Below are 26,204 nucleotides of genomic sequence, written 5' to 3' on the forward strand. Positions count from 1 at the left end.
CAATTTTATTGACTTCTGATTTTATCTTTATTCCTCCCTTTTGTGCTTGCTTTGGGTTTATTTTGCTCTTCTTTTTTAAATTTCTTTAAGTGAAAGCTTAGGTCGTTGATTATAAATCTTTCTACTTTCCCAATGAAAGCATTTAATGCTATAAATTTTATTCTAATCTCTACTTAGCTGCACCCACAAATTTTGATATGTTGGGTTTTCATTTTAATTCAATTCAAAATATTTTCTACTTTCTCCTGTGAATTCCTCTTTGATCTACGGGGTATTTAGTAGTAAACTGTTTAATTTCTAAATATTTGGGGATTTTCAAGATATCTTCCTATTCATAATTTCTAGTTTAATTCCCTTCTGGTCATATTATATACATAGTTTTATATCAATTCTTTTAAGTTGATACTTGTTTAATGCTCCAGAATGTGGCCTATGTTGGTGAATGTTCTAGGTGTACCTGAAAAAGCTATATATTCTGGTATCATTAGGTTAATTGTCAACTAGGTCAATTTAATTGATAGTGTTGTTTCAATTTTCTTTGTCTTTACTGATTTTCTGTCGATTTGTTCTACTGATTAGCAATAGAGAAGTATAGACACCTCCAGCTCTAATTGTGAATTTGTCTATTTCTATACATTTTTGCTTCATGTATTTTGAAGCTCTCTTGTTAAACGCATACAAATTAGAACTGTTATGTCTTATTGGTGAATTGACTTCTTTCCATAATGTCTTTTTTATCTTTCATAATATTTCTTGTTCAGAAGTTTACTTTGTCTGTTTAATATAGCTAACTCCAGGTTTTTTTTTTAATTAGTGTTTGCATGACATTTTTTCCCACCCTGTTAATTTGTCTTTATATTTGAAGTAGATTTCTTATAGCCAACATACAAACATAGAGGGAGGTCTTTCTTTTTTATTGTCTGGCAATTTTCCTTTTTAGTTGGTATAGTATGTGTAGATCTTTATATTTCATGTAATTAAATATATAGTTCAATTAAGATCTTCCCTCTTCCTAGTTGTTTTCTATTAGTTTCATCAGTTTTTGCTCCTTTATTTCTCTTTGTTTGTCTAATTTTGTGTTAATTATTTTCATCATCCCATTTATCTCCATGGCTGGCTTTTTTTTCCCCCCCTGAGACAAGGTCTCACTCTGTCACCCAGGCTCCAGCTGGAATACAGTGGCACAAACACGGCTCACTGCAGACTCAACATCCTGGGCTCAAGCAATCCTCCCATCTCGGTCTCCTGAGTAGCTGGAATTACAGGCATGTGCCACTAAGCCTGGCTAATTTTTTTACTTTTACATAGAGATGGGGTCTTGCCGTGTTTCCTAGGTTGGCTTGAGCTCCTGGGCTCAAGGGATCCTCCTGCCTCAGTCTCCCAAAGTGTTGGGATTACAGGTGTGAGCCACCATGCCTGGCCATGATTGTCTTTTTAAAAATACCTCTTTAAAAAAAATTTTTACTAGTTATTTTAAGTTTGTATATCTTTAATTATAATATACCTTCAAATAATATTATACTGCTTCACATGTAGTATAAGAATCTTAACAACACTATACTCCCAATTTGTACTCCCATTTTTTATGCTATTGTTGTCATAGATTTTGTTTTTGTATATGCTATAAACTCCTAAAACATTATAACTATTTTTGCTTTAGATAACTATCTTTGAGAATGATTAACGATATGAAAAAATATTTTATATCTGCTTTCATTCGCATGATTCCTAATCTTCATTTCTTTATGTATGTTCAACTCATCTGTGTAATATATGAGTTGGGTATGTAATCATAGTCCTCTGCCTGCAAAATTTTCTTTAATGTTTCTCATATTGCAGGTCTAGTGGTAACAAATTATGTTTTTCTCTGTCCGAAGAAGTCTTTATTTCTCTTTCAATTTGAAAACTTACTTTCACTGGGTATAGTATTCTGAATTAACAAGTTTTTCACTTTTGGCATTTTAAGCATTTCACTCCATTGTTTTTGGCTTGCATGTTTGTTTTTTGTGCATCTTTGCTCCTCTGTAGGCAGTGTGACTTTTTTCCTCGGATGCCTTCAAGATTTTCTCTGTCTTTGGTTTTTCAGTCTCTATCTTTGGTTTTCAGCTGTTCAACCATGATGTATCTCAATGCTTTGTGTTGTTTTCAATCCTGCTTGGGGTTTTCTGAGCTTCTTGGATCTGTGCTTTGACGTATTTCATTATTTTTGGAAAATACCCATCCATTATCTTCTTCTCTGCTTTCTCTCTTTTTTCTCCTCCTGGTATTTCAATTACAAGTATGTTAGGCCATTTGATACTGTCCCACAACTCCCGGATTCTCGATTTTGCTTGTTCTCTACTCATTTTTCTCTTTGTGTTTTAGATGGAGTAATTTTTATTGATGTATCTTCAGGTTCACTGATTCTTTCCTTTGCTATGTCAATGCTATTAATGAGACTATTGAAGGCATTCTTTATCTCCATTACTGTACTTTGTTTTTATGTCTATTTCTAATATTACAATTCTTTTAAAAGTAATTTCTGTGTTCTGGCTGAGTGCAGTGTGGCTCACACCTGTAATCCCAGTGCTCTGGGAGACGGAGGCAGAAGGATCACTTGAGGGCAGCCTAAACAACATAGCAAGATCCTGTCTCTACAAAACAAATTAGCTGGGTACAGTAGCTCGTGCCTATAGTCTAGCCCCTAAAGATACTCAGGTGGGAAGATTACTTGAGCCCAGAAATTTGAGGTTACAGTGAATCATGATCCAGACTGGATGACAGAGCAAGATCCTGTCTCTATTATTATTATCACATGAATTATTAATATATTATAATATATTATATATTCCTATATAAATATATTCCTATATATAGGAATATATAGAATCTATATATTCCTATATATAGGAATATATAGAATATATATATTCCTATATAATTCCTATATAAATAGGAATTGTTTATGTGTTCTTCTGAAATTCCTCCTCTGTTCATGCTTGTTTCCTTTTTCCATTAGAGCCTTTAACACATTAATCATAGTTATTTTAAATTTTAAATTACCTGTCTGATAGTCTGGTTATGTTGATTGTTTTGTTTCTTGACAGTAGGTTCTATTTCTTAATTTTCTGTTTATCTCATAATTTTTATTGGCTGCCAAACAGTGTGTAGAAGAGTAGAGACTGGGATAAATAATACTTACGCCTGGAAATGGGCATGCCTCTTCCCCTAGGTTCCTGAATATGAATTGAGGCAGTCTATTTGGGACTTCATTGCATTTGGGTTTTGTTGTTCCTATGGTTACCTTTAGTGTAGCACCATATTTAAATTATTCTGGGGTACTTTGTGCTTAAGTTGGAGATTTGTTGGGTTGTTTCCCTTAATGTGCCTGCTCCTTTACCTTTAGGCCGTCCCTATGCACACAGTTGCTTAAGACTTGGTGCTTGTTAGCCTGATTGGAGCTGAAAAGTGGGGAAGTGGGTTCTCTTTTATTCAGCCCTGTTTCCGTCTTAAGCAAGCCCTGTGCTTTGGATCTCAGAGTTGGGCATTCTCAGTGATCTTGACTCATTGCAGAGACATATCTCTAGTGATCTGAGACCTTGGTGGTTTCCGGCAGGGTTAGAGAGCTTTCTCTTTTCATCTTTCCCCCACCTACAATGGGTCTTCCCTATTCCCTGGGGTCAACAGTGTTTTCTGCTCTTCCCCTAGTCAACTGAGGCTTTTGATCCATAAGGGAGAAAGGTCTTGGCGGAACTTCATGCTTTTTCCACTGCAACAGCTGTTCCCTTCCTCCAAACATATACCTCTCAGAAAGGCTTCTTCTGTCCTCCTGTCCTGTCCCCAGTCTTCCTCATGAACATCTGATGAGGCCTGTGCAGAAGGGCTTGCAAATAGATGTGAACGTCCCTTGCATCTGTCATTCCAAGAGTTCTGTACTCTCATGGTAGTTCATATTGGCCTGTTAGCTATTTGTTAAAACTGTTAGCAAAATTTATTTCACCCACTTGTATGTAACGCCCTGCTTTCTTCTCTCTATTGCAAGTGAGCCAGTCCCCAAGTCCTTCTCTCATTGGAGGTGCCTTTCTTTCCATAAATTCCAGGCTACGTGATTGTGACCTCAGCTCTCCAATGGTTTAAAGAAAAGTTGTAATTTTGTAGATTATCTGCCTTTTTCTTGTTATAGTGGGAGTGATGCTCTTTCCAGCTTTCCACATTGTAGATGGAACAGAAATACACCCAAATAGGCTAACAAAGGTTGCCTCCAGAGGGGATTATGGCCAAATTTTAGTCTCATCCTTTTCTGCATTATTCAAATGTTCTACATTAAGACCAAATTTCAATTTTTATAATAATATGTGTATGTCTATATTATATATATAGGAGCCATTTAGGGCTTTGTGTTATTAAAATCTTTCTCAGGCACTGATCAAGCGAACTGAGGCTAAATCTCCACTTATATTTTGTACCACAAAGGTATCTTCTGAGGATTTAATAAAACCCATCTTTATAAGGAAGATTCACATACTTTTAATAATGTTTTATAGGTATTAAACACACACACACACACACGGCATTTGCTGTTTATTGCAAAGCAGTTTGTGGGGTACAAATGAAATGTTAACCCCTCCCTTCCTATCTATAATTGACTTATTTTTACAGATGTGGAGGTTAAAGTTTAAAAGCTGAAATGAGGGCCGGGCATGGTGGTTCATGCCTGTAATCCCAGCACTTTGGGAGGCCCAGGCGATGAATCACTTGAGGCCAGGAGTTTGAGAACAGCCTGGCCAACGTATTGAAACCCCGTCTCTATGAAAAATACAAAAATTAACTGGGCATGGTAGTGGGCACCTGTAATGCTAGCTATTTGGGTGGCTGAGGCACAAGAATCACTTGAATCCAGGAGGCGGAGGTTGCAGTGAGCTGAGATTGCACTACTGTACTCCAGCCTGGGTGACAGAGCAAGACCCTGTCTCAAAAAAAAAAAAAAAAAAGGGCTGGAATGACTTGTCTACCTTCACCTGCAAATAAATGAAACGGTCAGGACTCAAATATTCATTCAAGAAAACCACAAATGTTCATTCATTCATTAAACAAATGTTTATTGATTACTACAATGTGCTAGGGACTGTGCTAGGTCCTGAAATACAGCACTACATAAGATAAGCATGCTCCCTGCCCTCATTGAGTTACAGTCTGCCAAAGGAGGCTGTTAAAAATTACGTGGTTACATAATTACCACTGCAATCTTTGGCTTACAAATCAAGTGCCTTTTTCCTTAAATCAGGAAGACAAATTTATTCAAAAGATTAGGCTCCAACTGAGAGCTGACTTTTCAGTTTTATATACTCATTCATCCCTCAAACTTGTTTGAGTGCCTTTTCTGTACCAAGCCCTGTGCTTGGCATCATGGAAATAAGAATTGGCACTAGAAGTTCTCACTCATGATCCTGGGCAGGCCCAGGCTGAGGCACAGCTCCCCACCCCCTAGCTCAGACCCATCCCGTCCTTTCCAACTCAGAAAAGCATATTGAAATTCAGGGGAATAAAAATACACTATTATAGAGATAACCATGGATCATACACTCCCATTTACAGGAAAGGGAAATCATTCTCAAACTGGGGTTTTTCACTTCTTCCAAGTAATCTTGGCACAGTGTTTGTTAATAATTGGGTTAGCTAAAGTAAGAAAGTGTGTGTATGCATCTGTGTGTGTGTGTGTGCATGTGTGTGCATGTGTGTGTGGTATGGGCAGGAAGGAGAAGTCAAAGAGGCAAAGAAAAGACTGAGGACCAAGCCTGAAATGCCAAAGGAATAGCAACACTGAAGAGAAAAGCAGAGAGCACTGGATATGGGGAGCATATCCAAGGCACGTCAAAGTGCACAATGTGGTACTTTCATCAAAGTGGAGTAGGACAGCGGTTATAGGTCAGATAGACCTAGGCTTGACTCCTAGCTCTACCACTTGCTGCATCTCTTTGGACAAGTAAAATAACTTTTGTGAGCCTTGATTTCTCACCTCTCTGTTGGGACTAACAACAGTATGTACTTCTAGGGCTGAGGTGAGGATTAATTAAGAAAGTACATGCGAAGTGTTTAGTAGCTTGGCACATTGCACTCATTAAAAGGTAACTGCTGTTATCACCATTGTTGCAGTTTTACTAGCATCACCACTGATGGTCATTCAGGGAGCTATGAATGTGCATGTAAGATGTAGGAGAAGGGCTGAAGCTGGAGCTGTAGACTTGGCAACCACCTGCATAAGAGGGAGGAAAAGTATGTCCCTAGAAGTGGAGGACACACCCTGGCATCCCAGCCTACGGAAGGAGAGAGGTGGAGGGAAAGCAGAGGGAGGTCGAACTGCAGGTATACACCCACAGAGGACAGTATGTCAAGAAGGCATAGATGCTGCAGGAGATGGAGTCAGTTGAGGCTTAGGAAGGCATCTCTTAGATCAGGTGATCAAGTGAGCTGCTATCTGGGGCAAGAGCTTCCAGGCAGAAGGGATGGCAAGTGCAAAGGTCCTGGTGAGGTAAGCAAGGGCCTGGAGTGTTGGAGAAACTGAATGGAGGCTAGTGCTGTAGGGATGGAGTAAGCTGGGGAGACAGTGGGAGGAGCTGCAGCCAGAGATAAGGAGGGTAGGGAGGGGGGCAATTAGGACAAGGCCCGTTGTCCATCTGGGGATGGAGAGCCATTCATTCTTACATTTCACTTAACAAGCATTTCTTAAGTGCCTACTATGTGTCTGGCACTATGCTAGGTACTGAGGATACAGTGATAAGCAAAATGGACATAGTCCCTGCCCTCTGTATGGAGGGCACAGTGAGAAAGATGTACAATGATCAGATAATCACACAAGTTGGTATATAACAACAAACTGTCATAACTACATGGCCGTTCAAGAGGAATCATCAGGGGTGCTGACCTGGTCTGGGGGCTTCGGAGAAAGTTTGCATATAGAAGTAACATCTAGTCTGAGATTCGCTGAATAACAAGGAACTGAGCAGGTGAAGAGGGAAGAGATGCTCTTGGCTGAAAGGATACCAGGGGCGAAGGCCGAGGGGAGAGGACCAATTGGAGGCCAGAGGTGCAGAATGAGGAGAAAGGGAGAAGGTGCAGGTGGGGCCTTGGGGGCTGCAGCAAGAACTGGGGTTTTTATCCTAAGAATGATGTGAAAGCATTGAGGAGTTTTAATCAGAATTACAGGTGTTTTGGAAATGTCCCTCTCACAATGTGGAAGATAGAGTGGAGGTGGGAAGGTGAGCAGGGCAGGATGGACTCGGGAAGCTACTATAAGTCCGGATGAGAGTTGACGGCAGCCTGAACTAGGGAGAAAAGGGAGAGAGGTGGCTGTGCTTGGGAAGTTATTTGGAAGCAAAATCTGTAATATGTGGTAAACGGAAAGAGAGACTATGTCCAAAATAGTGTATGCAAAACTGGATACTTGCCTAAAGAAATTGTAACTGAATTTAATCAAGTCTTTAGAAGCAGACAGGATAGATGGATAGACTATATGACACTACAAGACAGAACTCAACCAAATCAGAGTGTAGGACATTCCAGGGAAAAATACCATGATGTTGCCAATAAATAAATGGCACAAAATAGGGGGGAAAAAGATTTAAGAAACAGAACAGGGCAATGTTATATCTTTCATGCAATGTGTGGACCTTGTTTGGATTTCTGTGGGAGAAATACAGAAATCTGAATGCAGACTGGGCTGTAGATGATATTAAGGAATTACTGTTCATTCTGTTAGATAAACTAATGGCATGGAGGATTTAAATGCTGCACACACATTGTGTGCATGTGTGTGTATACACGTACACATACGTATTTGAACCTTGCCAATGAGAAATGCACACTCAGTTTTTAGGGGTTCAATGACATCTTGGATTTGTTCCAAACACTCCAGAAAAGAAAAAGTGGAATATAATCTATTAAACTGGCAAAAATGATGCCAATTGTTGAAGCTGGGTCATGGGTCCTTGGAGGTTTATTATACTATCTGTCTTGGGGTACGTTTGAAATTCTTGAAAATAAAAAAGTTATGAATAAAATAAAATGATGAAAAATAGAGTTCATACTGAAATAGAGGACACAATAAAAGCAGCAGGTCCAAGGGGGAAATCACGAGTTCAGCTTGGAGACCTCTGGGCCAGAGGTGCAAAAGTAAGTGCAGACGGTGAATCTGCACAGACGGGAAATTCACAGATTCGGTGAATCTGTGGGCCTGGAGAAACTACCCGGGGAAGGAAGAAAGCTTTGTGAGATGAGAGCCCAGGACTAGACATGAAGAACTGGAAGGCATGCTGACCAGGCAGAGGGCAGGAGTTCTGTGACTGGGGAGGAGCAGCCAGAAGGAGGGATCACAGAAGCCAAGGGAAGTGAGTGTTTCCAGAAGGAGGGCGCAGGTGACAGAATCGAATACCGCCAAGATGTTAAGCAGATGAGAACCATGACAAGTCCACTGGGTTTGGAATCATGCAAGGAGGCTGCTTAGGTGAGAGCTGTTTAGGCTGAGGTCAGGAGTGAGGTGAGGAGGGAATGGGAGGTGAAGGAAATGAGGCAAAGAATTGGGCAGCACTTTGAAGAAGTCTGTCCGTGATGTGGGAGAAAGGGCAGTGGCTCGAGGGGATAGAGTGGAGGAAATAAAGAGGTTTTTGCTGTTTTTAAAGTGAGACATTCTTAAATGCATTAAAATAATGAGCAGGACTGGGCATAGTGGCTCACGCCTGTAATCCCAGTGCTTTGGGAGGCCGAGGTGGGCGGATCACTTGAGATGGGCGGATCACTTGAGATGAGGAGTTTGAGACCAGCCTGGCCAACATGGCAAAAGCCCATCTCTACTAAAAAGACAAAACATTAGCTGAGCGTGGTGGCGTGTGTCTGTAATCCCAGCTACTCAGGAGGCTGAGGCACAAGAATCACTTGAACCTGGGAGGCGGAGGTTGCAGCGAGCTGAGATTGTGCCACTGCACTTCAGCCTGGGCAACAGAGCAAGACTGTCTCCTAAAAAAACAGATGAGCAGAATGATCTAGTAGAGAAGAAAAAGCTGAATATACAGGAGAAGGGACCGTCAGCAATGTACGATTCCTGAGAAAGCAGCAGGGGATGGCAAGAGGAGGGATTGCTCCTGGATTCTATTAGGGAGGAAGAGATGAACTAGGCAGGTAGCTGAGTGTTGATGACATCCTTCCTCTTTGTTTTTCTGTTTTTTTTTTTTTCCCCCTGAGAAGTAGGAGGTGATTCCACCCACTGACAGGGAGGGGAGATTTGGGGAATTGGAGGCATAAGGGTCTTGAAGAAGGTTGGAGATAGCTATGAGAAAGGAAAGAATGAGTGACCAGAGAGAAATGGGGTTGCCCAGCAGGGTGGAGGTTGGTGATTTTGTGTCTGACAGGAGACAATGGACGAAAGGCTGAACCAGGGCAGCAGGCTAGGCGGTGTTGGTGGAAGGCAAGGATGGTGTGGATGGTCAACAGGGGAGATGTCCCTGTATCTGGCACAACCAAGGAGGACTTCATGGAGAACGAACCTAGGCCTGTGAGCAGATGGCTTTGATAGCAAGAGCCAGAAAATGGTGCCCAGTGTCTTCTCAACTCCAGATTCTCATCTTATTGCAACCTACTGCCCTGCTCAGTGCTTCACCTCTCCAGTTCCCTCCTGCCTCCTGTTCCAATACTGTCTTTGACTCTTGGAATCTAATATGGTTTCAAGGCCCATATCAAGGTTGTTTGCTAACTTAAAAATATGCTGTTGCTTCTCAGTTCCCACCAAATGGCAAGCAGTTTGGTAAGCTGGGTGAGCAGGCATGGCAGTTATGTTGCAAACGGGGTTCCTGCCTGCCTGGGAGGATCGGACAAGACTGGGCTTTCTTAGGCCCACGGCCCACTGTCTTCACCCTTCACACAAGCTCTTCAAAAGCATAAAGGAGCATGTTTTGCTTGCATCTAACTAGTTCTGGATGCCACCAAGCCTTGCAGTGGGCATCAGTGACCAGCAGAGTACATTCTGTTCGTGCCCTTCCCAGACCCACCAGCTCTCCACAGGGCTTGGGCTGTTGGCACTGTCTCTGAGGTTGCTCTTACAAATGGCACCTATTGGTAGCAGCCCAAACATGATTAGGGGAAATAAAACCCTCTAGGGGACTGTGGGAGGAACTGAGCAACATGTGCAGCACTTAAAACTCATCGTTTCTCTTTCTAGCTTAACTCAGGTGATTCGAAAGTTTGCCAAGCAACTGGATGAGTGGCTAAAAGTGGCTCTCCACGACCTCCCAGAAAACTTGCGAAACATCAAGTTCGAATGTAAGTACTGAGTTGGGAGTGAAAGGGAAGAGAGAATTACATTTTAGTGCCAAATATTTTACGTAAGTTGTTAATAACAATAGTAGCAGCAGCTACTGTTTACTGGTTGACTCTAAAGCACCAGGTATTATACTAATTATGTATAGACACATATTTAATCCTCATAAAATGTTTATTATAGTTGGCAAACTTCTTCCTTTATAGAAGAGGAATCAAGCTTAGAGAGGTAGTGCAGAGACAGGATTTTCTCCCAGGTCTGACACCAAAGCTTCTGCTCACCACCACCATCCTCCTTATCTCATTTAATCCTCATGCTGCCTCTGCGATGTAGGAAGTAGTATCTCTATTCTACAGATAAGGCTCCGAGAGGCAAAGAAAGTTCCCCCAAAGCCACGCAGCCACACAGCTGTAAGTAGGGGCCAGGAGTCAAACTCAGGTCTGAGATTTCCTTGAAGTTCCTGCCCATAAAATGGTGGTAGCAGGAGAGAGAGAACAGCTTAAGGGCTTCACTCATTCCCTGCCTAATTAGAAAGCCAAATTAATATTTCTCATAAAGGGATTGAGACCGTGAACCCTTTCTTTGCTAAGTGTTGGCACCCATTCCCCAGCATTAGTTTTATTTTTCTGTTTCAATCTGCCTGTACTTGCGGGGAGACTCATGTACGGTTTGTTGCTATTAAAGATGAAATGATTTTCAGCAAAACAAAGTTTTAAAATATACATTTTTAAAGCCCCATTTGAATACAACAGCTTGCTATTCTTGCCCGAAATAAGTGCCAGTGAGCAAAATGAAGGCGATCAAATTACCCTCTCTCCACAGGCAAAGGGAGCCCTTTCAGACGCGCTTTGAGGTTGCCTGCAGTGGCCATCACCTATTGATAAAGCCCGCTTTATTTCATGGCTTTCAGCTCTTTTCTTTTCATGAGCACTAAATTCCACATCACAAAGTTAAAGAAAAAGTAATTAAGGAGAAGGATTAACGATTGATCAGCCTGGAAAATTAGAAGCCTCCCATCTGCCCCTCCCACCCCACTCCTCCACCCCACACCTTATTTTTTTCAAATCAAGCCAGCTCTGAGTACAAATTAGAATAATCCTAGGGAAATTTCTGACTATTACTTGACCAGTTCAGAAATTACCAAGAAGAATGCCCCCGCACCCATTTTAATTATGCCGACAAAACAAACCCGTTCAAAGTTGGCGGCAAGGAGGTTTGTTGGACCTTCCACCTGTGTGTGTCGGGCGGAGGCTGTTCTTCCCAGGGAGCCCAGCCTGGGAGTGTATTTTGAGAATGTGCAAGGGGTGGAAACAAGCCCCACTCCAACAACTCTGTAAGAATGAAGAGCTAGGGCAAGCACATGTCTCGTCTGCGTTGAAATCCACAGATATAAGATCACCCTACTTCAAATTATTAGCCTATTATGTCAGTGTAGCAAACAAGACCTTTTCCCAGCTGTAGTCATCATCGAAACATGCAAATAGGTCATGGAGATCATTTGATAAAAAGGACAGATTATGAATGCAAAGCCAGGTTCCATCCCAGAAGCACCTCCTAGCCCCACACACCGCTGAGGCTCAATCAGGATTTACTATTAGACATACTACTTTTTAAAGGGACTTCTTCAAAGCTTCCACTTGATTCCTGCAATTATTTATGGGGAGAAGTGATTGAGCTTGCAATTAGCGAAATGAAGACAATAATTGCTTTTACTCACGGTTGACTGACGCCACCATTTCTCACACCTGCGAGTGTATCGTGTGCATGACTTTGAAATATGTACCCCGAATGTCACCGTTAGGAAATCATTGTTGAAGCTCACATGGGAGAACAAAGAACCAAGTGCAGGGTTTTGTCAGTGGGTATATAAAATGGGATTGGGCAGTGAGACAAATGTAGGCAAAAGAAGCAGCCTACATTTTGAAATCTGCCCCTGGAAAATCCAAGTTAGAATCATAAAGCTTGCAAATATTTCAAACTAATTCTTTTCCCTTTGCAGTGTCGAGAAGGTTCTCCCAAATTCTGAGACGGCAAACATCACTAAATCATCTCTGCCAGGTAGCTGTCCTGCGCTATGTGTTTTAACCACTGCTGAGTCATTGCAAATGAGGGGCAAATTCGCAAAACAACTTCCTGCAGGATCTTTCAGGTTACCAGGGCACTCTCTCTATTAATTTCTGCAGATAAGGAATGAAAACATTAGCCAATAACTAAATAGTTTCAACTAATATACAAAATAATTTCTGATATCAGTTGCCCCTTAACCTTTCAGATATGTTCTAGGTCCACAGTTCTGTGTTTCTCTTAATTATCCAGCCCAAAACGTATGTAGTGGTTGAACCAAATGATTCAAACAGATTAAGAGGATGATTTGTTTGTTGTATCATCGGAGTTCAAAGTCACATAATATATTCAATATTTGCCCAATTTTGTTCAGTTTTTTCCCAGATCTGCATTATTTTTAGCATGAAAGTGACATATGCTTGCTATCAAAAACATTTAAAACTATAAGTGTATTAAGTAGAAGTGGAAGATCCCACTCCATGCCCCTACCTACTCTGTAGTTATAGCTTGATGGCACATAACTACATTTCTATTAATTTTGCACTTTAATGAAGGGACTCTGAGTCTGTTAAGGCAACCGATTAACATTACATTAAAATATTAATGACCTTACAGCAGAGGTGGCAAATCAGTGGCCACAGGCCAAATCTGGCCCTCAGATGTGTGGGGTTATTGTTGTTTGGCTTGAATATGTTCAAAACAATTTTTTCACATGGTCACTAACAGTTGGAACTGGGAGATGACAGCTAAACCTTCAAGAGCTGACAACTTGCTCCCAGAGCCCCGTTTCCCCAGGCAGCTGTCAGCTGTTGGGCCAACCTTCTCCACAGTGGCCACTATCCTCACTCCACCAACTCTGTCACACTTGGCCCACCTCACTCCTGAATGTCACCTGCGTGCCCCCTTCCTGTGTTTCTGTTTGCAGCCTCTCCTTTAAGGTGCTGTTGGTTCTGGATGGGTTCAAGGTCAAGATGGGAGGGAGGGGTTTCTAGTTAGAGTGGCCAGAAGGAGGGCCCCAGGCCAGGAACCAGAAAGTATAACACAACAGCCACATATACCTCCCTGCTCCTGTCCTGCCCCTGGCATGGACAGCACAGGGGTTGATTTGGAGACCAGAGGGAAATTCTTCCAGATTCATGCAGGCTGTTACAGAGGCTACACCTGGGCATTGTTCTGGTGACGGTGCAGAGCCTGACAGATTAATGGGATTCAGGGAAGAAAATTAATATTGGCCTAACAAAGAAACATTGCCTTATTTCTGAGGATGCTATGCCAGCCTGGCCCTCTGGTTCTTTTTTTCCAGCTTGGAAGAGTGGCTCTTGGGTCATATCAGGGAACTAGATGTGGTTTTGGTGCCTCCCTCTGGGGATCAGATAATTTAGAGAGGACTTTGTCCCTTTAATGCACATGTAGATAAAAGCGTCCACACCCATGCCTATAGCCACGTGTTGCACAAGCATGGGGGTGCCCACACGTTCCCTCTCCACCTTCCGCACAAACACAGCATGTAATTTAATCAGCAAATGCCCCCTTTCCATCTCTACTGGACAACTTTCAGACACATTCCCAGATCAGACAGAGGACTAGGGTTAAGACTGGGAACAAAACACCAGCTAACATCCCAGTGAGCTTTCCTAAACACACACACACAGCAAGTCAGACTAAACAACGTCCAACTGAAGACTCACCTCAAATATTTAGACCCAAGATTTGCACTTCCAGGCTCTTTCAGATATACCAGGCAAGTAAGCACTTGGCATTCCTATCTCAACCATTCACTTTACAAAATCTTTTGGGTGGCTACTGTGTGCCCAGTACTGTGCTTAGTGGTACTTGCCCTCAGCAGGAAAACAAAAGTGTTAAATGTGATGAAAGAAACAGAATGGAAATAGGTGGTCAGAGATGGCCTTTCCATGGGTGTGACATTTAAGCTGGAGCATACATCGTAGTGGGGCTGCTGGGGCAAGGAGGGAGAAGAATGTTCCAGCCAGCAAGAACACCATGTGCAAAGGCCTTGAGGTATCAACACAGTCACTGAAAGAGAAGCGATCTGAACAACAGTAGCCACTTTTATTGAGCTCCTTGCACTATGCACTCTGTTTTTCAAACACTATCTCAAGGAATCCTCACCAGCAGCCCTTCTTTAAGAGGTAAGCACTAAGGCCCTAAACACGATGGTAAGAGACACCATTAAAAAGCATGTTCTAGGCGGGGCGCGGTGGCTCAGGCCAGCAATCCCAGCACTTTGGGAGGCCTAGGTTGGCAGACCACTTGAGGTCAGGAGTTCAAGACCAGCCTGGCCAATGTATCGAAACGCTGTCTCTACTAAAAATATAAAAAAATTAGCTGGGTGTGGCAGCATGCACCTATAATCCCAGCTACTAGGGAGGCTGAGGCAGGAGAATCACTTGAACCTGGGAGGCAGAGGTTGCAGTGAGCCAAGATCACGCTACTGTACTCCAGGCTGGGCGACAAGAGTGAAACTCCATCTCAAAAAATAAAAATAAAAAAAATAGCACGTTCTAAACACTTGCTTACAGAATTCACTCTTTGGTAAACAGTTCATTTCATTGTAATAAAGTGGCTCACAATGCATCTCTGAAGGAACATGCTCAGGAAAGAAAAAAACAAAAAAGGTAGGTACTAATGTATCTCCATTTTATAGATTAGGAGGCTGAGGTTAATCTACTTGCCCACCCGAAATCAATCAGCTGGTCAGCAACAAGGCCAGTATTTGAACTAGGTTATGTTTGAATCCAGGACACCTTACCTTTCTATTAGTTGTTTTCATTATCCTTAGAGACTCACCTAACTCATATATTCTACGCCGATCATTAGAGGTTCACCTCACTCATATATTCTACACCTTCGTGACCTTTAAAGAGTTCTCCATTTATTTAACTCAGGTTTTACTTGTGCTTGGATGGTCTGGGTACAACAAAGGGTTGTCAGTATTTACCTTTGCCTAGGAATTTACAAGCATTAGGAGACTTGACAATGTCTTTGTGTCTTTTAAATCCTTTTTTTATTTTATTAAAAGACATTGTGAAAACATGCAAGTAAAGGAAATGATACTGGATATATATTTTTCTTTTCTCAATATTATTTCAACTTGATGATATTGTTCCAAGTATTGTTCCAACTTGTAAATTTAATTCACTAATGAGGGTTCCATGAAAAAGCCACAGCTTTAAAGAAAAAAAAATACATATACACACACACACACACACACACATATATATATAATTATTCACACACTATACACATCCCTCCATCCACTAACAAACTACTGAGATGTATGGTGGTATAGTTTCCCTTTTCCTCCAACCTAATTATTCATATATGTTTTAATCATTATAGTTACATTTAAAAAAGCAAAAACGGAAAACTAGAGCATAAACTGCTTCAGAATGTATTTATATGAAAAATATACACTTTGAAATATCTGGGATTAAGTTAGGCCCTGGGGTAGCAAGAACACTTCTAAATCCTGGCCTGTAGCTTCTCAGGGACTAGAGATACAAGGATTATTCGGCACAGAGCTCCCATCCCACAGGCTTACATCAGAAAGCTGACAGATCTCTGGGCTTCATCCCATTGTTCCACGGGGTCAAGACCAAAGGGACTGGAATCAGCAGGGTTTGGTCTGGCCCAGCCCACCCTGGTAGTTGCTTGTAGAGAAAAAGACATGTGTGGAAAGAGCCACAGGAGAAAACAGTGTCTGCATCTTCTGAGTTATGGAGTCTTCTGGTGCTTTCCTGAAATTGAATTTCCCAGAATTTCAAGGTAGTTTGCAAAATACCATAAGCAGATGCATTAATAAGGCATAAAAAGAAATACAGTGAAGGGGTTTTAACAACCCATGAGCTAATGAGTTGACTGGATTGGATTATAGGCATCTCGAACAGTGATCCACAGTGCAGACATCACGTTCCAAATGCTGGAAGACTGGAGGAATGTAGACCTGAACAGCATCACCAAGCAAACGCTTTACACCATGGAAGACTCTCGCGATGAACATCGGAAACTCATCATCCAATGTAAGCTGTCCCACCAGGGATTGTTGTCCTGTTTTTGTTTTAAAAGAAAGAAAAGTATCTTAGTAAATACTGAAGTGGCATCCCCACCCTGTCCTTCTTCCCAGCATCTCTTCTTCCTCATTGTTCCTTTTAAATGAGTCGGTCCAGAAGGAAGGGCTAATTGACTTAAGAGGACATGTGTCAGCACTGCTGGGTAAAGAGTGTTCTGGTGCAATTGGGCAGCACACAGTGTCATGCAAAGGGCCCCATGTGTGACCTGAATACCAGCCCTGGTTCCATGGAGGTGGCATTAAATATGAGAACAAAAGCTTATTGCCTATCTCAGTGTATGTCAGTCTGGGGTCAGCTGGATATGTTGCCTATTTTTCATTTGAGGGTCACATGAGTCAGTCCACCTATTGGCAGGTGAACCTTTCAATCACGTCAAATGTTTGAGAAGCAGGTGGATGGCGTTTTAAGTTTTACTTCTGTGAATATATGTTCATGTCCCAGCGAACAAAGATTTCTAACATGCAGACTGCAGGTATACTGCTCCAAATATTAACCCCATGTAGGCAGGATGTCTGTTCTTAGTACTAAAGCAATATGAGAGGGCCAGAGAACATCATCATTGTTAGCACATCCCTGCTGTTCCTCAGACGCCCATCCCAGCTGACTGCCCAGGGCATCCCCCGAGCCCAATGACCCTGGATCCATCGGTGTCTATAGGCTACCTCCATAATTAGAGAACATGAGGTCAGGAAACGTGAGGGGACACTCCTCCCATCAGGTCTCAGAAAGGTGTTGAGAGCATGCACTCCCATGTTCTCAATGGGGTGGTGAGGCCCAGGATCCCAAAAGTGACATTGCCTGGGGAGCTGCAGAGAGGCTGCCCCACCAAGAGGGGTCTTTCTGAAAGCCCCAAGCCCCTTCAGATTTCTTAGTATATGCCTTCTGCACTGCTGTCTTGAGGAAACTCTTCATTCAGCTACCCAGTTTAAACTTGAGGTGCCTTTAAACAAATAAAGTTCCCTAAGAGGGTTCTATTAGAGATCTCTTTCCCAATAAGCCCTTTTCAAAAGCAAATGGAATAGTTGAAATGTCTGAACATGTGGACCTTCCCCAGGACTTCTTTCCTGACTTAGCCCAAAGCTCACTCAGGCTGTTACTTCTTCCTTCACAGCTGCCCCCAGCCCACTTTTCCCGTTAAGAATTTTAGAGATCATCACTAAAATAATAATGTAGTTTATTGACTGCTTGCTCTAAGCCAGCTCCTGTGTCAGATCCAACATATGCATGGTCCCACTGAATCTCCACATCAAGCCCATGAGGAAGACACTCTTATCACCCCCACTTTACAGATCAGAAAACTCAGGCTTAGAGAGTTGGTGAACCTAACTCAAGGTCACGCAGCCAGTAAGCAATAGAGCTGAACCCAAGTCTGGTCTCACATCTAGTCTCAGCTTCACCACCAGGCCTTAGTGCTGCTCATGTATTCGTGTGCAGAGGAGACAAAAAAAAAAAGAAAGAAAAAAAAAAGGGAAATGTGGGTGAGTTTCAGAGGTTCCAGGATCTTTCCAAGTGTTTACAATCATGCTTCCTGTTCTGCTTTTTCCTGTCCCCTGGATGGAACGTCAACAGAAAGCATGGCCCTGCATACCCTAATAGCACTGGGGGTACCTCTGATCATTGTGTCCCTAGGAACTCCCAATGGGCCAGGCACAGAGCAGGTGTCCAGCAAGGTTCATGGAATACCAAAGAGATGAGTGGAAACCCAGAGTGAACCTAGTTCTTAGCTCTGCGAATCTTCCTAGCAGTGTTAGACTCAGTTCTCTGCCCGCCTCAGCACCTTTCATGAGGGAGGAAAATGTGAACCAGACTCATGGGGAAAAACACAATCAGCATTGCTTGCTTAAGGGACCAGCCTCTGAGCCTTTGCTGGAGCACCATCGAGGTCACTGCTGCCTCTCTCAAGAAAGAACCTTCTGTGGCTTTCTCTTCAAGTTTCCTTAGGTCCAGGGCAGAATGGTGCCCTTTAAAGCTGTGACTGCATTCTTCTGGGGACATAAATGCTGTGGTTCAGTTCAACCCAGCTAGTCCTTACTGAATGCCTGTCCTAAGGCAGGTACTGTATTAGATGCTGGCCAGAGGGCAGCGAATAAGATGGACACAACTTTTCCCAACATGGAGTTTACAGTTAATGGTAAATCAGACCTCAAACATGTATTTACAGATGTGTTGCATCTTACCAAAGAGAACAGTGCCACGTAATGCAGTGCTGTGAAGGGGGAATTGAGGTAGGGTACCAAGCCTCAAGGCAGTCCAGCACATGTGTGTCAACCCTGTACCTCCCAAGCAGACAGCTGGGAAGTCCCTGAACACACATGGAGTTGGACCAAAGGTCATCTTGAGCAGGGTTGGGACAACTGTGTGCAGTGCTCTTCTTTCCTCACAGCCAGCTGACAAATCTGCAAACTCTTGCTTGGCGGGGGAGGGGCGGGGGGGTTACCATCATCTCTGTGATACAGATCTCGGCCAGCAATGCTCAGCTTACCTTAGATTTTAAAAGTGCACATTAGTACTTAAGCAAGCTGATTAGAATGAGTTATCATTGTAACTGCCCAAGGTCTGTTGGGCATCCTAGCCCCATGTCCAAGTTCCACTGACTGGGATCCCCGGGGCTGGGATGCCCAACAGACCTTGGTTCAAACCTTGCTCTTACACAGCTCTTACACAGCATGGGGCTGGGATGCCCAAAAGACCTTGATTCAAACCTTGGCTCCAGTGTACTGTGACCTTGGTTTCCATTTCTGTAAAACGGGACTAATGTGAAAGGATTAAATGAGACTATCTGTGCCACCTGCTTGGTACGCAGTCTAGTATTAGCATAGTGAAGTGGTTAGGAGGCAAGCCCTTGAGTCAGGCTGTGATTGAATCTTGTCTCTGCAATTCACTAGCTGTGAAAGAACAACCTTTGGAAAATTACTCATCTTTCTTTGTCTCTGTTTCTTCACTTGTAAAATGGAGGATAATAATGGTACCTACCTCCTTGGGTTGTGCATCCATTCAGTCAACAAACATTTGAGCATTCTAGTGCTATAACCCTCTGGTCTCAGAATCTTACTTCTTGTAGTAAGCATCTACTAAGTAAAATAGAGCAAAGTGGCCAGTCCTTTAAAATGAGAGAACAAAAACTGCTCAAGTGAAAATGAAAGAAACGTATGGATCTTGAATTGTGGTTTGATTTATTGATCTCTGCATACAGAAACACAAAAATGTGATGAAAACAGATGCTTCAAACTAGAAGATCACCAGAGCCATGTTTCTATTTTCTAGAGCACTTCATTGATTAAAAAGCACTACCAGATTCAGTTATCTGAATTAAGATGAAGACAGGTTGTAAAGTGGTAGGATTATCTCTCCAATGAGGAAAATGAGCAGCAGAGAGACTGTTGTACTTACTCAACAAATATCTATTAACCACCTACTACATGCCACACAGAGAGGCTGCTTAAGCTACCTGCCTGATATAGTTGTGGTCCAGAAACATTTGAATTATCAAATGTGCCCTACCCTGGGCAGAGAGCAAGACAGCAGCAATGCTTTACCCATTAATTCAAGCAAGAATTTGTTGGGTAACAACTATGTCACAGATAATGCACCAGCTAATAAAGATACCAGATGAAGAACTAGCAGGGAGACACACATGCCCATCCAATTATGCCAGTGCCATTAGTCATATAATAGAGGTAGAAAACCGATACTAAAGTGCTATGTGAGTGCAAAGGAGGGGTGATCAGTTCTGCTGCCAAGGGGCATGGAAGGTTAAAGGGATTTCATACCAGGGCTGTTTCAGCTGGGCCATGAGGAACCAAGTAGTGGGAATGGCCTGAAAAAACAGACTAAGGCTATGAAAAAAGCAGGGCTTGTTGGGGGAATGGCAAGCAATATGGGATAGCCACAGTTTAATGTGTTCACAGGCATGGAAGATGATTTTGGAAAGGTAAATTGGGGCATGTTTTATAAAGTCTTGAATCCTCTGCTAAGACCTTGGAGTTTTATTTATTTAAAGTTTTACTTTATTCAAAGTTTTGTTCGCCTGTTCTTTTAAGACATAGCTCTTGTTAAATACAACCGCAATGATGCATGTGGGGTTCTCCTTTGTTTGACAGTATATCAGGAGTTTGACCACCTCTTGGAGGAGCAGTCTCCCATCGAGTCCTACATTGAGTGGCTGGATACCATGGTTGACCGCTGTGTTGTGAAGGTTGGTAAACCAGCGCTGAGGGGGCAGCCTTAGGTCCTGCAGCCCACCACCACCTACTGTGAACTTGGCTAACACAAAGCCCCATGGTGAGCTGTCTGAACAGGGTTTTGAGGAGAGGCCCCAGGAGGTGAAGGGGGCACAAGGCAGGACTCTTGAGTCTTCCATCCCCGATTCAACCAGGTCAGCATCTCTTTTATCTGCAGTATACACTGAGTCTTGGCATAAGATTTCATTTTTTAAAAGTATTTTTGCTGCTACAAACAAAACAAAAACCATTGTTCCATAGCAATGACTTTGAAGACCATAAGCCTTCCTGTCATTTTTCTGTATGTATGTATGTATGTATGTATGTATGTATGTATTTATTTATTTTTGAGACAGGGTCTCACTTTGTTGCCCAGGCTGGAGTGCAGTTAGCTCACTGCAGCCTTGACCTCCCCAAGCTCATGTGATCCTCCCACCTCAGCCTCCTGAGTAGCTGGGACTACAGGGGTGTGCCACCATTCCCAGCTAATTTTTGTATTTTTTGTAGAGATGGAGTTTTGCCATGTTGCCCAGGCTGGTCTCAAACTCCTAGGCTCAAGCGATCATCCGCCCATCTCAGCCTCCCAAAGTGCTGGGATTACAGGCGTAAGCCACTGCAACTGGCCTTATTTTTCAAAGAGACAGTAATAAATGAAAGGTCAAGTCGACCACTGTTAAAGCCATTCACTTTCTTGTAGGTGGCTGCCAAGAGACAAGGGTCCTTGAAGAAGGTGGCCCAGCAGTTCCTCTTGATGTGGTCCTGTTTTGGCACGAGGGTGATCCGGGATATGACCCTGCACAGCGCCCCCAGCTTCGGTAAAGCCACCCCAGCCCTCCCCATCTCCAAACACCTTTTTCTCTGGGCTCCGTGCATTGAGTCTACCACAGCCTAACTTGCTGTTTCTGCAACGTCATCACCCTGAAACACATCTGTTCTGGGGAGACATGACATTGTTAGGACTTTCAGGGAGAGAGATGGCGTTACATGCTAAAGGTGGAGTATCAATCTGAAAATGAGTGGTTTTGTCCACAGATAGTACTATCTGAGCTTAAAGAGGATTAAATTGCAGTGGCTGTGCTCCCCATGCCTAGATGTCCCTAGTGATTGCTGCTTCCACAGCACGATTTCATAGAATCCCATATTTGTGCACTTCCCAAGACTGAGCATGTGAAGAAACCTCTGAGTTTGAACACTTGCAAATGGCTTGACTGACCATACTCTAGCTGTGGGCAGACGACCTTAAGTTTTACTTAAAATTGTACTCTAGCATAATCCCGAAAAGAGGTCATTTGCATTCACTTTCCCTTTTGTTTCACTGACCCTTTAAGTCTTCATCACCTCCAGGAGATAGGAGACATCCCCACCTCAAGTCTTCATCTGCTGCTTTCTAGTAAAACACACCTTGAACTCTCTGCCCAAAGGTACTGATAATAGTCTCTGCGGGCAGCAACCTGATTACTGAATCGGGGTGAATGTTACGCTACATTGTAGGACAGTTTTCTATTTTTCACCAGAAAGAAAGGAATATGTACCGAGTCCAGATCATCACTGGCAAAGTGAGATGGGACTTTTGGGCATTATCCAGACATTTGAAATCCCAAAACATTTTGGTTTCAATTTTCTAGGCATTTCAGCAAAGGGGCATTGATAAATTTTCTGGGTAATTGCTTCAGTTCTCTATTTCGCTTTGCAAGTAAGGGTTGTGGTTTTGTTTCTCATTATCTCCAATTAAGCCAATCAGCTCTGGGTTTTGCTGTGGGTTTAATTTGACACTTTTCCATCTAGCTTTTTATGGTCTTGTCACCATTTTCCAGTTGTGCCATACAACGAAGTAAATATGTGGGAAAACAAAGAAGGCAGTATTTTTTCTAAACAGCCCTGTCCATGAAAGACTGTGTTTACCCACTTGGAGAAGCGTTTTGTTGTGGATTTCTTTAATCTCAGCATTGGAGAGTTCTCTGAACCTGCCTGCACCATGGCTACAGATGGAAATTCTCCTTGAGCTGTATATGGAAATGCTCCGCTGACTGCTACCTGGGCAGTGGCATCAGGCATGGCATTTTGATGACTTCCAGTTCAGCACAGTTAGTGTTAACACATGTTACCTCTAGCTCTGGAGAAATCATTCATGCAGAACTGTTTTCCCTTAAGTGAACTGTTGGAAAATATTTGAGATTTTTTTCATTGCTTCCAAGTCAGAGAATCAACAATATGACACACAAATACACACATATCCACACCCACACAGTGAGCATCCTCTCCATGCTTTATCCTTGATTCTTCAATTTGCTGATTTTTAAACTGACCACGTATGCTAGCAGGTGCCTTTCATTAGACAGGGAAAGTAATTCCCTTGCAATATTCTTTGAAATGCATCTGTGCTTACTGAGTTAACAGTCAATGTAAAAGAGAAAGTTTGAACAGGAGAATGATTAGGCTTTATGAATGGGTTGAATTTATTACTAAGAAATATGGTTCTTTGAAATGTGTTTCTTTTTGAACCACACACTATTTGGGGATAAATATACTGGAAACTCAGGCAAATGGCAAAAAAAGATGATCACAAGTCACTTAGAAAAGGAAAAAAAGAGATATTAACCCAGTCTCAGTTTTACAGTATTTTTCAACCCTGAGTGGGTTGAAATAATACCTGTCTCCAAGTCCATTTAGCAAACTATCTGAAATGGCGGCCCAGCTCATCTGACTCATTGTTGAGTTTTGCAGCTTGGGGTGACAGGCAAGTTAAAAGAGTTTGTGGCAGACAAAAGCCCAGCTCCCCCTTTCTGCCTGTATATGTCAAAGACCCAGTTGGTGGTTGTGTTTGGGTCATGTGTTCCCTGTATGAAAACAGCTAATTAGGAAAAAGAGCCCTCTGTTCCCTGGTCCCCTCCCCCAGCCACAGGGGCCAGCTCTATATATCTTATCACTCCCACATGGTCCTTGTTGCTGTGAATGGCTACGGGGCTTGTGTGTCAGCGTAACAGGCTGACCATTACAATGATCGTGTGGAGTACCACAATGATCCCGTAGGGGACTCTATCACCTCTTCCCAGAACAGCCTCTTTCAAACGTAGTTGACTCCTTTCTTCTCCTTAATTCCTTTTCACTGAAAGAACCTATGCTGTGAACTAAAGTAGCCAGACTTTCTTTCTTTGCTGCAAGCAGTGTTTCTAGCAAAATTAGTGAGCAAAGGTAGGCTATCAGGCAAACTTTTAGTCCTAATGGAGCTGAGCAAATCAAAGTTTTGTTTTTAAAAAAACACCATCTTTTTAGTCGACTGATCTGATTTCAGTTCCTAGAGTACCTAGATCTCAAGTCGGTGCTAGCGCCTTTACCCTTTCATTCTGGGTTTTCACCAAAGGCCTGCTTATTTCACTGTTACGAACATCTGGAAGGTAATAATAGTTCCCGGAAGTACTCCGGCATAAGTCAGTTTAAAAAGCAGCCTGGGTGTGGGCACAGCTGATGGCTCACTTGCACAACACTTCCACGGTTTCACTTTTTTACACACCTGTTGTCTGACCTAGCATCAAAGCTCACTCACTTGGGCAGGGCCGGGGAGACCATGTGGGCATGTGTCAGGGAGCGGCTCCCAGAACAAGTAGCCATGACCAAGCCTTCCCAACTGCTTCTCTATGCTTAGATGGCCTGGCCTGGCTCCCTTTTAGGCAGAATCTGCTAAATTGCAGGACCTGAATGTTCGCAATGTCATTCAGGCCCCACCAAGCACTAGGATACAGGAATTGCTTTCCCTGTAGTCAGGAGTGGAAGTAAAAACCCAGAGAAGAGAGGACTTGCGTGTGGACTCAGAGAAGTGGCAGATTGAATTTAACCCGCAATCGTTCCCATGCTAAAGCTGGAGTTTTTTCTGCCATGCTACACTGCCACCACCTCATTTACCTTTCTTTGAGTAAAAGAAAATTAATAATAACAGCACAGCAACATTCATTGAGGGCCGAATATACTTTAGACATTACATTTTCTCAATTACTTCTCACACAACCCTGTGAGGTCTGAATTACTGCCCTCAATATGGCTGACGAGGAAGCTGAGGTAGAACTTGAAGGATTTGCTTAAGATTGGAGATAAGAATGAAGCAAAGACAAGATAATGATGACTATTACAGGAAATATTTTGGAAGCACATACTGTCATTGAATTATTGCATTAACTCTGCAATGTAGGTAATAATGGATACTTTTCTAAAGAGCTTGGAGAATTTCCTTGCACAAGACCAATGCAGCAAATGTCAGAATTCTGTTTGAAAATCAAATCTCCCTGACTACAAAGCCCATTCCTTTTTGATTATCACAATTAAGGCAAATACTCTGGGCTCAGATGCATGCCACAATAGAGTTAGAAACATTTATTTAATCCACATTGATGATATTGTTAATATTTTTAAAAATATCTGTGGATTAAGATTAAAAATTTTAAAGCTATGAGAGACAAGAATAATTATTAGACTGTCATAAGTAGTAAGAGATGCCAGAAGACAATGGAGTAATATCTTTTAAGTGTTGAGAACAAAGAACTGTCAACTATTATTGAAGAGTGAGGGCAAAATAAAGACATAATCAGTTATACAAAGACAGAATTTGGCACCCACAGATCTTCACTTAAAACAACAACAACAACAAAAAACTATTAAAGGATGCATTTCGGCTGGGCACGGTGGCTCACACCTGTAATCCTGGCACTTTGGGAGGTGGATTACCTGAGGTCAGGAGTTTGAGACCAGCCTGGCCAACATGGCAAAACCCCGTCTCTACTAAAAATGCAAAAGTTAGCTGGGTGTGGTGGCAGGTGCCTATAAACCCAGCTACTCGGGAGGCTGAGGCAGGAGAATCACTTGAACTCAGGCGGGCAGAGGTTGCAGTGAGCCAAGATTACGCCATTGAACTCCAGCCTGAGCGACAGAGCGAGACTCCATCTCAAAAAAAAAAAAAAAAAAAGATGCATTTCAGCAAGAAGAAAAATAAAGCCATAGCTGAGGTCTAGAATACAAGAAACAATAATGTTCTAGTTATTGTTGCCATTGCTGTGTAATAAATTACCCAGGCTTAATGGCTTTAAGACAACCATTTTATTATGCTTATGGATTTTGCAAGTCAGGATCATGTGCCAGCTTGGGGTTCCACGTGCAAGTGCCCCAAATGTGAAGTCACTTTGCTTTTATGATCCAGTCTTAGATACAGTGTAACTTCCCTCATACTCTATTGGTCAAAGGCAGTCCCAAGCCTATCATGACTCAAGGAGGTGCACAGACCCCAGTTCTTAACGGAGGGCACATCAAAGAATTTAGGGACCCTGTTTTAAGATGAGAGAAATGTAAAAATATGTAAACATATTTAATTAACTATTGAATGTAATTTAAAACTAAAACTAATTTATATATGTGTTTTAAAAGTTAAAATAAGTTCTAGGTAAAATATAACACGGAGTAATGAGAAGAGAATCTTCAAGGAACAGTTGAAGCATGCTAAGGTCTTTGTCTTCTTTAGGAATACTAAGTAACTTTAGGCTTTGTTGGAGAAATTTATAG

At 42.4% G+C, this 26,204-nt stretch overlaps 1 protein-coding gene across 7 annotated transcripts in view; it reads left to right on the top strand.

Moving 5' to 3' along the window:
- Window positions 1–26,204, top strand: part of RFX4 (regulatory factor X4) — a 184,627-nt gene that overhangs the window by 118,437 nt on the left and 39,986 nt on the right. For all 7 annotated transcript variants that reach the window (XM_017888249.1, XM_017888252.1, XM_017888251.1 and 4 more), the window contains 5 exons: window positions 10,187–10,287; window positions 12,285–12,343; window positions 16,245–16,389; window positions 20,541–20,635; window positions 21,358–21,475. In XM_017888249.1, coding sequence (XP_017743738.1) covers window positions 10,187–10,287; window positions 12,285–12,343; window positions 16,245–16,389; window positions 20,541–20,635; window positions 21,358–21,475 — 518 coding nt within the window. The remainder of the gene's footprint in view (window positions 1–10,186; window positions 10,288–12,284; window positions 12,344–16,244; window positions 16,390–20,540; window positions 20,636–21,357; window positions 21,476–26,204) is intronic.

This window comes from Rhinopithecus bieti, unplaced genomic scaffold (genome assembly GCF_001698545.2).
Source record: "Rhinopithecus bieti isolate Rb0 unplaced genomic scaffold, ASM169854v2 scaffold_17930, whole genome shotgun sequence".
In the NCBI taxonomy this organism is placed as follows: Eukaryota; Metazoa; Chordata; class Mammalia; order Primates; family Cercopithecidae; genus Rhinopithecus; species Rhinopithecus bieti.